This window comes from Salmo salar, chromosome ssa04, assembly GCF_905237065.1.
Source record: "Salmo salar chromosome ssa04, Ssal_v3.1, whole genome shotgun sequence".
NCBI lineage: Eukaryota > Metazoa > Chordata > Actinopteri > Salmoniformes > Salmonidae > Salmo > Salmo salar.
The window spans coordinates 30,406,082-30,418,108 of NC_059445.1; the positions used below are offsets into that span (position 1 = coordinate 30,406,082).

Here is a 12,027-nt window from a genome sequence, read left to right on the forward strand (position 1 = left end):
CATTTCCTGACTAATAAAACTAAATATTTTTTAAAAGCTCTGAGAACGAAAGTGAACATTTTCCCCTGTTCTGGGAACATCAATTTTTAGGTTGCTGGGAGGTTATGAGAACCAGGATGAAGGTAGCATGTCAAGTTTTTTTTTTTTTTTTTTTACTGTTACAAAGCTGTACATTTTTGTCTATTCAAACAGACCCCATAACAAGTGAGAGGATAGAGAAAGGTTTTGTTGAAGCTCAGAATGGAATGTATGTTTTTAAATAATTCTTAGAACGTTATTTGAGCGTTACTAATGTTTTCTTGTGTTTGTTATGGAAAGTTTTCTGAATGTTCTGAGAACTTGAGTTTAAAACGAACCATGAGGAAACCTGCAGAAAACGGTGGTGGAAATTCTACCTTTAATTAATAATGAGGAGAGGCAAAATCAATAATCAATCAAGGTATTACTTTTATAAAAAAAGTATAATAAGGAGGCTGGTCGTGCCACCCACGCAGGTGAAATGGAGTGAGAGCCTCCTGTACAGGATCATTTATATAGTCAAGCTACCCAATGCAAGCATCTGCAGTGTGTGTGTGTGTGTGTGTGTGTGTGTGTGTGGGGAGACAACTGGGTGAAAAGGTTGCCTCAGTCTGTCGCACCTGTGTGAGGACAATATGGCCAGAATGACAGGAAGTCACTCCAGACATACTACCTCTAAAAGTAGCTCAACGGTTCCCCCAAGCTGGGCAAGCGAGTGCCTTTAACTGTCGGCCCAGATGATGTATGGTTGTACTGGTCACACACACAAACTATGAATCTTTCGCCCAGAAACAGGCTCCAAACAGAACAATAGCTCTGTCACGGGTGTGCAGAATTGAACACTTTTAATTTAACACTGCTCTGTCTTCAGTTAAGCTAAGAGGAACCAGTTAGTTTCTGGCAGTTCTTGGCTGAGCGGCCAGATATCATGGGGTCATTCTACACACACAGAACAGTTACAACAGGCCTCTTATTAATGCGCAGACACACTTTTCTATCTTATGAGTTATTTTCTTTGACAATCTCAAGCCCAACGTCTAGGCTTAAAGACAGATATTTCAGTACACAAGCATTAGTAAGGTTTAACTTCAAAATGCCCTCAAAACGTTATGCAGAAGTACTGAAATTCCCACAGAAGAACGTTTTCACATTCTCTGAATGCTCTGAGAACATGCCTTTTAAATAGAACCATGAGTAAACCTGTAGAAAATGTTATGCTGCTAGCTGGGTATCCTGCACCATACCCAGAACGTTGTGGGAAGGTTGTATGTAAAATAACCATAGGACAACACGCTCTAAGAAACATATGGTTCTCAGAACATTATGTGCTAGCTGGGTAGTGTTTAATGGCCAATATTATGTGGTTGTATTCTAATGTTATTTCTCCTCTCCATTGCAGATGAGCAGTTTGTGCTGAAGAGAGTGGCAGACAGTGCCATTGACCTGTATGCTATGGTTGTTGTCCTGTCCAGGTAATACTGATCCTTACTAAACATGTTTTATTTGTAGAAATGCTGTATTAGAATCTGTATGTTGTCTGGTGTTTATTATACTGTACGGCATGTTCTTTGCTTTTGTGACATCAACGTTGCTCTCTGGTCCACTCTTACCCAATGGGTCGTTCCACTTCAAAAAGAGGATTTCCACACCCACCATCTCAGATTGCTCAGAAATAATTTGTTGTTAGAAACAAATGAGATTAACATTCCTGCATCATTATTTAGTTGAAATATAATTGGATCTCTGAGAAATTTAACGGAAAATTCCCCCCAAAAACGATATTTTGGTATTTGTTTCATTAGTCCCAAAATGTTTTACATGTCAGCCATCAAGATCTACAGCATCATACAAGCTGCATTTCTGTATTTTGAAAGTTATAGATCTTGATTGTTGACATGCAAAACGTTTTGGGACTACATCAGCAATTGACTAATGAAACAAATACCAAAATATAGTTTTTGGGTGGAATTTTTCTTTAAGCTGTTTAAATGCTTCCAAATTGGCCGTTTTTTAATTTATAGGAATCATATAATATTCAGTAAATATAGTACCAAACATCCGATTTGGACAAAACCTTTTTTCTAACACTGAGTTAGACGAGGAATCCCACCACACCCCTGCCAATCCCACCCCAACAACGAGTATGTAGTATCAGTTCTCTATGTCTGACATGTAGTATGGAGTTGCGGCTCAAAGTATTGTTTCTTCATCCTATGTAATGTATTCTCAGTGAAATTATTTTTCTCTTCAGAGAAATTAGTCATCAAATTTTATGTCACATGTGCCGAATTTCAATGGGTGTAGACTTTACCATGAAATATTTGCTTATGAGCCCTTCCAAACTATGCAGCGTAAAAAAAAGAAATAAAAATAGTAACACAAAGAATAAAATACACAATAATGGAGCTATATACAGGGAGTACCAGATCAATGTGGAGCTATATACAGGGAGTACCAGATCAATGTGGAGCTATATACAGGAGGTACCAGTACCAGATCAATGTGGAGCTATATACAGGAAGTACCAGTACCAGATCAATGTGGAGCTATGTGCAGGGAGTACCAGATCAATGTGCAGGGGTATGAGGTAATTGAGGTAGATATGTTCATGAAGGCAGGGTAAAGTAACTAGGCGTCATTGAAATGTAGATTTATGTCCCATCCTACATGCTGATATTATCAGATTCTGAACACCAAAGGGTGCTATTCCTGCGATTAGGTGAAAAAATTGTTTTTAATCCCTCCCCAGTATTAAAAATTCTAGTTTCATGTCAGGTTAAACAGCAGTTTTCTACTAGAGCTGTCTTCTACCTCTCCACTGTTTTGAGAGAAACGTTCTGCTGTTCACTGCAGCTGCATCGATTTTCTAGTCCCAAAGCCAGCCAGGCAAAGACCCCGCCAGCTCTGAGCAGTCCACATGGTCCTAAAGCCAGCCCTTAAACCGCTAAACTGCATTTGACTTTTAATCAGAATTGGAATGATTTTAGTAGCCAATTTTTTTTACAAATTGTTGTTAAGTTAGGGTATGGTGACTGGGAGCGGCAAGTAGCCTAGTGGTTAGAGCATTGGACTAGTAACCGAAAGGTTGCAAGATTGAATCCCTGAGCTGACAAGGTAAATATCTGTCGTTCTGCCCCTGAACAAGTCAGTTAACCCACTGTTCCTAGTCCGTCATTGAAAATAAGAATTTGTTCTTATTAACTGACTTGCCTAGTTACATTTAAAAAAAAACGTTTATTTTTTATTATTATATATATTTTTTTAAATACTCTGCCATACCAAATTGATGCCTGTGCCTGTAAGCAGTCTATTAACAAGGTACACTACATGACCAAAGGTTTGTCAAACATCTCATTCCAAAATCATGGGCATTAATATGGAGTTGGTCCCTCCTTTGCTGCTATAACAGCCTCCACTCTTCTGGGAAGGCTTTCCACTAGATGTTGGAACATTATTGCGAGGACTTACTTCTATTCAGCCACAAGAGCATTAGTGAGGTCGGGCACTGATGTTGGGCAATTAAGCCTGGCTAATCACCCAGTCAGTGTTCCAATTCATTCCAAAGGTGTTCAATGGGGTTGAGGTCAACGCTCTATGTAGGCCAGTCAAGTTCTTCCATGCCAATCTCGACAAACCACATTTTCTGTATGGACCTCGCTTGTGCACGGGGGCATTGTCATGCTGAAACAGGAAAGAGCCTTCCCCAAACTGTTGCCACAAAGTTAGAAGCACAGAAAGGTCTAGAATGTCATTAATTGTATTCTGTAGCGTTAAGATTTCCCTTCACTGGAATTAAGAGGCCAAGCCCAAACCATGAGAAACAGCCCCAGACCATTATTCCTCCACCAAACTTTACAGTTGGCACTGTGCATTGGGGCAGGTAGCGTTCTCCTGGCATCCGCCAAACCCAGATTCGCACTGCCAGATGGTGAAGCATGATTCATGACTCCAGAGAACACGTTTCCGCTGCTCCAGAGTCCAATGGCGGCGAGCTTTACACCACTCCAGTCTACACTTGTCCTTGCACATGGTGATCTTAGTCTTGTGTGCGGCTGCTCGGCCATGGAAACCTATTTCATGAAGCTCCCGACGAACAGTTCTTGTGCTGACGTTGCTTCCAGAGGAAGTTTGGAACTCTGTAGTGAGTATTGCAACCGAGAGCTACACGCTTCAGCACTCAGCGGTCCCGTTCTGTGAGCTTCTGTGGCCTACCACTTCACGGCTGAGCCGTTGTTGGTCCTTGACATTTCCACTTCGCAATAACAGCACTAACAGTTGACCAGGGCAGCTCTAGCAGGGCAGAAATTTGAGGAACTGACTTGTTGGAAAGGTGGCATCCTATGATGGTGCAACGTTGAAAGTCAATGAGCTCTTAGGTAAGGCTATTCTACTGCCAATGTTTGTCTATGAAGATTGCATGGCTGTGTGCCTGATTTGTATGCACCAGTCAGCAACGGGTGTGGCTGAAATAGCTGAGTCCACTAATTTGAAGGGGTGTCAAAATACTTTTGTATATACAGTGCATTCGGAAAGTATTCAGACGCCTTGACTTTTTGTTACGTTATAGCCTTGTTGAAAAATGTATTAAATTATTTTTGTCACTCAATCTACACACAATACCCCATGATGAAAAATCAAAACTAGGGTTTTAGAATTTTTTGCACATTTTTATATAGAAAACTCTACTTGGTTTACTCAGTACTTTGTTGAAGCACCTTTGGCATCAATTACAGCCTCGAGTCTTCTTGGGTATGACGCTACAAGCTTGGCACTGTATTTGGGGAGTTTCTCCCATTCTCTGCATATCCTCACAAGCTCTGTCAGGTTGGATGGGGAGCTTCACTGCACAGCTGTTTTCATGTCTCTCCAGAGATGTTTGAGTCTCGGCTCTGGCTGTGCCACTCAAGGAAATTCAGAGACTTGTCCTGAAGCTACTCCTGCATTGTCTTGGCTGTGTGCTTAGGGTCGTTGTCCTTTTGGAAAGTGAACCTTTTCCCCAGTCTGAGGTCCTGAATGCTCTGGAGCAGGTTTTCGTCAAGTATCTCACTGTACTTTGCTCCGTTCATCTTTCCCTCGATCCTGACTAGTCTCCTAGTCCCTGCCCCTGAAAAACATCCCCACAGCATTATGCTGCCACCACGCTTCACTGTAGAGATGGTGCCAGGCTTCCTCCAGATGTGACGCTTGGCATTCAGGCCAAAGAGTACAATCTTGGTTTCATCAAACCAGAGACTTGTTTTATAGTCTGAGAGTCTTGAGGTGCCTTTTGGCAAACTCCAAGCAGGCAGTCATGTGTTTGATTGATAGAGTGCTGCAGATATGGTTGTCCTTATGGAAGGGTCTCCCATCTCCACAGAGGACCTCTAGAGCTCTGTTAGAGTGACCATCGGGTTCTTGGTCACCTCCCTGACCAAGGCCCTTCTCCCCGATTTCTCAGTTTGGTGGCCAGCTCTAGGAAGAGTCTTGATGGTTCCAGACTTCTTCCATTTAAGAATGATGGAGGCCACTGTGTTCTTGGGGACCTTCATTGCTGCAGAAACGCTTTGGTACCCTTCCCCAGACAAAATTCTGTCACAGAGCTCTACGGACAATTCCTTCGACCACATGGCTTGGTTTTTGCTCTGACATGCACTGTCAACTGTGGGACCTTTTTTATATAGACTTGTGTGTGTGCCTTTCCAAATCATGTCCAATCAATTGAATTTACCATGGGTGGACTCTCAAGGATGATCAATGGAAACAGGATGCACCTGAGCTCAAAGGGTCTGAATACTTATGTAATAAGTATTTCTAAAAAAACAGTTTTCGCTTTGTCATTATGGGATATTGTGTGTAGATTAATGAGGATTTAAAAAAAAAAAAAATGGTAATGTAACAAAATGTGGAAAAAGTGAAGGGGTCTGAATACTTTTTGAATGCGCTGTATAGTGTATGACAGCAACCCATGCTTTGGTTTTGTTGGAAACTGTTTCAAATTATAGCTTTTTAGCGTTTGTGGTACAAATCCAATGCAAGTCAATGGTACATATATTAGCATTTTTACGATTCGTGTTCAAATCAGGCTAAAGTAACTCAATTATGCTACTTATAGATGATTTGGATATGAAGCGGGAAATGCTAATAATATATACCATTGACTTGCATTGGATTTGTGCCACAAGTGCTAAAATGTTAGCATTTGAAACAGTGGCCAGGAAAACAAAACCAAAGCTTGGGTTGCTGTCATACCTTGTCCATAGACTAAGGAAACCAATATGTTGTTTTGTAATTTGAGTAAACTATCCCGTTAACATTGAGGGGGAACAGCACCATCTAGAGGTCAGAACCTGGTAAAATCAGGATATGGGATGGGAATTAAACCGAATAACTTCAATGACAGATTTCTCTGAAAAGGATAAAAAATTTAAAAATCCCCGAGGATGCATTACTTAGGATGACTAAACAATACATTATATGAATCCTATAAATTAAAATGGGCAATTTGGATCGAATCAATTAGCTTAGATTCTCAGAAATGTTGTTGCAGGAATGCTAATCTTATCTGTTTCTAACTACAGAAACTATTTCAGAACAATCTGAGATGGTGGGTGTTATGGCTTGGAACGACTCCAGTAGAAATATAGGTTGCCATTTGTGTAACATGCTATATTCTGTGAAAAAGATGAAAGCATGAATTGGAATGATATTTCCTTCTCTCTTTCAGGGCATCCCGCTCTCTGAGCCAGGGTCATGCCTCTGCCCAGCATGAGAAGATCCTGTGTGAAACCTGGTGTATCGAGGCGAGTGTGTCTCTCACACACATACACACATACATACATGCATGCATGCATACATACATACATACATACAGCTCTGGAAAAAATTAAGAGACCACTGCAAAATGATCAATTTCTCTGGTTTTACTATTTATAGGTCTGTGTTTGGGTAAAATTAACATTTTAGTTTTATTCTATGTACTACTGACAACATTTATCCCAAATAGAAATATTGTCATTTAGAGCATTTATTTATTTGCAGAAAATGACAATTGGTCAAAATAACAAAAAAAGATGCAGTGTTGTCAGACCTCGAATAATGCAAAGAAAATAAGTTCCTATTCATTTTTAAACAACACAATACTAATGTTTTAACTTAGGGAGAGTTCAGAAATCAATATTTGGTGGAATAACCCTGATTTTTCAATCACACCTTTCATGCGTCTTGGCATGCTCTGTTCCAGTCTTTCACATTGATGTTGGGTGACTTTATGCCACTCCTGGTGCAAAAATTCAAGCAGCTTGGCTTTGTTTGATGGCTTGTGACCATCCGTCTTCCTCTTGATCACATTCCAAAGGTTTTCAATGGTGTTCAGGTCAGGAGATTGGGCTGGCCATGACAGGGTCTTGATCTGGTGGTCCTCCATCCACACCATGATTGACCTGGCTGTGTGGCATGGAGCATTGTCCTGTTGGGAAAAACCAATCCTCAGATTTGGGGAACATTGGCAGAGCAGAAGGAAGCAAAGATAAATCTGCCCAATTCCAGCCTTGCTGAAGCACCCCCAGATCATCATCGATCCTCCACCAAATTTCACATTGGGTGCGAGACCTGGAGAGTCCTACAAGCCACAGTGTCTCGCACCCACTGCGAAATTTGGTGGAGGATCGGTGAAGAGGACAAGTACATTAGTGTCTAGTTTGAGAATCATACGCCTCACAAGTCCTCAACTGGCAGCTTCATTAAACAGTACCCGCAAAACACCAGTCTCAACGTCAACAGTGAAGATGCGACTCCGGGATGCTGGCCTTCTAGGCAGAGTTGCAAAGAAAAAGCCATATCTCAGACTGGCCAATAAAAATAAAAGATTAAGATGGGCAAAAGAACAGACACTGGACAGAGGAACTTTGCCAAGAAGGCCAGCATCCCGGAGTCGCCTCTTCACTGTTGACGTTGAGACTGGTGTTTTGCGGGTACTGTTTAATGAAGCTGCCATTTGAGGACTTGTGAGGCGTCTGTTTCTCAAACTAGACACTCTAATGTACTTGTCCTCTTGCTCAGTTGTGCACCGGGGCCTCCCACTCCTCTTTCTATTCTGGTTAGAGCCAGTTTAAGCTGTTCTGTGAAGGAAGTAGTACACAGCGTTGTACGAGATCTTCAGTTTCTTGGCAATATCTCACATGGAATAGCCTTCATTTCTCAGAACAAGAATAGACTGATGAGTTTCAAAAGAAAATTATTTGTTTTTGGCCATTTTGAGCCTGTAATTGAACCCACAAATGCTGATGCTCCAGATACTCAACTAGTCTAAAGAAGGCCAGTTTTATTGCTTCTTTAAACAGAACAACAGTTTTCAGCTGTGCTAACATAATTGCAAAAGTTTTTTTTAGCTTTTTAAAATAATAAACTTGGATTAGCTAACAGAACGTGCCATTGGAACACAGGAGTGATGGTTGCTGATAAAGGGCCTATGTAGATATTCCATAAAAAATCAGCCGTTTCCAGCTACAATAGTCATTTACAACGTCTACACTGTATTTCTGATCAATTTTATGTTATTTTAATGGACACTTTTTTTAGCTTTTCTTTCAAAAACAACATTTCTAAGTGACCCCAAACTTTTGAGGTGTTAGAGATATAGATATATATCTCACACACACGCACACAGTGGCAAGAAAAAGTATGTGTACACTTTGGAATTACCTGGATTTCGGCATAAATTGGTCTTAAAATTGGATCTGATCTTCGTCTAGGTCACAACAGTCAACACGTAGTCTGCTAAAACTAATAACACACAAATTATTGTATTTTTCTTGTCTATATTGAATACATCATTTAAACATTCACAGTGTAGGTTGGAAAAAGTATGTGCACCCCTAGGCTAATGACTTCTCTATAAGCTAATTGGAGTCGGGAGTCAGCTAACCTGGAGTCCAATCAATGAGACGAGATTGGAGATGTTGGTTAGAGCTGCCTTGCCCTATAAAAAAACTCACAAAATTTGAGTTTGCTATTCACAAGAAGCATTGCCTGAACCATACATCGAACAAAAGAGATCTCAGAAGACCTAAGATTAAGAATTGTTGACTTGCATAAAGCTGGAAAGGGTTACAAAGTATCTCTAAAAACCTTGATGTTCATCAGTCCATGGTAAGAAAATTGTCTATAAATGGAGAAAGTTCAGCACTGTTGCTACTCTCCCTAGGAGTGGCCGTCCTGCAAAGATGACTGCAAGAGCACAGCGCAGAATGCTCAATGAGGTTAAGAAGAATCCTAGTGTCAGCTAAAGACTTACAGACATCTCTGGAACATGCCAACATCTCTGTTGACGAGTCTACGATACGTAAAACACTAAACAAGAATAGTGTTCATGGGAGGACCACAGAAGAAGCCACTGCTGTCCAAAAATAACATTTGCTGCACGTCTGAAGTTTGCAAAAGTGCACCTGGATGTTCCACAGCACTACTGGCAAAATATTCTGTGGACAGATGAAACTACAGTTGAGTTGTTTGGAAGCAACACACAACATTATGTGTTGAGAAAAAAAGGCACAGCACACCAACATCAAAAACTCATCCCAACTGTAAAGTATGGTGGAGGAAGCATCATGTTTTGGAGCTGCTTTGCTGCCTCAGGGCCTGGACAGCTTGCTATCATCGACGGATTAATGAATTCCCAAGTTTATCAAGACATTTTGCAGGAGAATATAGGCTATCTGTCCGCCAATTGAAGCTCAACAGAAGTTGGGTGACGCAACAGGACAACGACCCAGAACACAGAAGGAAATCAACAACAAAATGGCTTCAACAGAGGAAAATACGCCTTCTGGAGTGGCCTAGTCATTGTCCTGACCTCAACCTGATTTGAGATGTGGCATGACCTCGAAAGCTGTTCACACCAGACGTCCCAAGAATATTGCTTAACTGAAACAGTTTTGTAAAGAGGAATGGTCCAAAATTCCTCCTGACCGTTGTGCAGGTCTGATCCGCAACTACAGAAAATGTTTGGTTCAGGTTATTACTGCCAAAGGAGGGTCAACCAGTTATTAAATCCAAGGGTTCACATACTTTTTCCACCCTGCACTGTGAATGTTTACACGGTGTGTTCAATGAAAACATATAATTGTGTGTTATTAGTTTAAGCAGACTGTGTTTGTCTATTGTTGTTACCTAGATGACGATCAAATTTGCATCCTGTAGCTCTAACTCCAAAAAGTTCTGGGACACTGAAGTCCCTGGAGAATATGAGCACCTCCTCTCAGCTGCCCACTGCACTGAGGCTAGGAAACACTGTCACCACCGATAAATCCACAATAATCGAGAATTTCAATAAGCATTTCTCTACGGCTGGCCATGCTTTCCTCCTGGCTACCCCAACCCCGGCCAACAGCTCCGCACCCCTCGCAGCGACTTGCCCAAGTCTCCCCAGCTTTTCCTTCACCCAAATCCAGATGGCAGATGTTCTGAAAGAGCTGCAAAACCTGGGCCCGTACAAATCAGCTGGGCTAGACAATCTGGACCCTCTCTTTCTAAAATTATCCGCTGCCATTGTTGCAACCCCTATTACTAGTCTGTTCAACCTCTTTCATATCGTCCAAGATTCCTAAAGATTGGAAAGCTGCTGCGGTCATCCCCTTCTTCAAAGGGGGTGACAATCTAGACCCAAACTGTTACAGACCTATATGCATCCTGCCCTGCCTTTCTAAAGTCTTCGAAAGCCAAGTTAACAAACGGATCACTGACCATTTCGAATCCCACCGTACCTTCTCCGCTGTGCAATCCGCTTTCCAAGCTGGTCACGGGTGCACCTCAGCCACGCTCAAGGTACTAAACCATAACATAACCGCCATCGATAAAAGACAGTACTGTGCAGCCGTCTTCATCGACCTGGCCAAGGCTTTCGACTCGGTCAATCACTGTATTCTTATCGGCAGACTCAACAACCTTGGTTTCTCAAATGACGGCCTTGCCTGGTTCACCAACTACTTCTCAGAGTTCAGTGTGTCAAATCGGAGGGCCTGTTGTCTGGACCACTGGCAGTCTCTATGGGGTACCACAGGGTTCAGTTCTTGGGCCGACTCTTTTCTCTGTATATATCAATGATGTTGCTCTTGCTGCAGGTGATTCCTACGCAGACAATCCCATTCTGTATACATCTGGCCCTTCTTTGGACACTGTGTTAACAATCCTCCAATCAAGCTTCAATGCCAAACAACACTCCTTCGGTGGCCTCCAACTGCTCTTAAAGTAAAACTAAATGCATGCTCTTCAACCGATCGCTGCCCTCACCTGCCCGCCCGACTAGCATCATTTCTCTGGACGGTTCTGACTTAGAATATGTGGACAACTACAAATACCTAGGTGTCTGGTTAGACTATAAACTCTCCTTCCAGACTCATATTAAGCATCTCCAATCCAAAATGAAATCTAGAATCGGCTTCCTATTTCGCAACAAAGCCTCCTTCACTCACGCTGCCAAACATATTCTCGTAAAACTGACTATCCTACCGATCCTCGACTTCGGCGATGTCATTTACAAAATAGCCTCCAACACTCTACTCAGCAAACTGGATGCAGTCGATCACAGTGCCATCCATTTTGTCACCAAATCCCATATACCACCCACCACTGCGACCTGTATGCTCTCGTCGGCTGGCCCTCGCTACATATTTGTCTCCAAACCCACTGGCTCCAGGAAATCTATAAGTCTTTGCTAGGTAAAGCACCGCCTTATCTCAGCTCACTGATCACCATAGCAACACCTACCCGTAGCACGTGCTCCAGCAGGTATATCTCACTGGTCATCCCCAAAGCCAACACCTGCTTTGGCCGCCTTTCCTTCCAGTTCTCTGCTGCCAATGACTGGAACATATTGCAAAAATCGCTGAAGTTGACTTATATCAACAGTCAGAACCTTATATCTCCCTCACTAACTTTAAGCATCAGCTGTCAGAGCAGCTTACTGATCGCTGCACCTGTACATTGCCCATCTGCCTCATCCCCATATTGTTATTTACTTTTTTTGCTCTTTTG

At 42.0% G+C, this 12,027-nt stretch overlaps 2 protein-coding genes across 4 annotated transcripts in view; one reads left to right on the forward strand and one right to left on the reverse strand.

Annotated features, from left to right (window-relative positions):
- The window catches only part of acadvl (acyl-CoA dehydrogenase very long chain), a 40,638-nt gene that overhangs the window by 25,821 nt on the left and 2,790 nt on the right, over positions 1-12,027 (forward strand). For both annotated transcript variants that reach the window (XM_014195713.2, XM_014195714.2), the window contains exons 18-19: positions 1,418-1,490; positions 6,722-6,797. In XM_014195713.2, the coding sequence (XP_014051188.1) occupies positions 1,418-1,490; positions 6,722-6,797 (149 nt within the window). The remainder of the gene's footprint in view (positions 1-1,417; positions 1,491-6,721; positions 6,798-12,027) is intronic.
- Positions 6,903-12,027, reverse strand: part of LOC106602819 (integrin alpha-X) — an 87,803-nt gene continuing 82,678 nt past the window's right edge. For both annotated transcript variants that reach the window (XM_045716806.1, XM_045716805.1), the window contains exon 30: positions 6,903-7,462. In XM_045716806.1, coding sequence (XP_045572762.1) covers positions 7,145-7,462 — 318 coding nt within the window. In that variant the 3' untranslated portion in view covers positions 6,903-7,144. The remainder of the gene's footprint in view (positions 7,463-12,027) is intronic.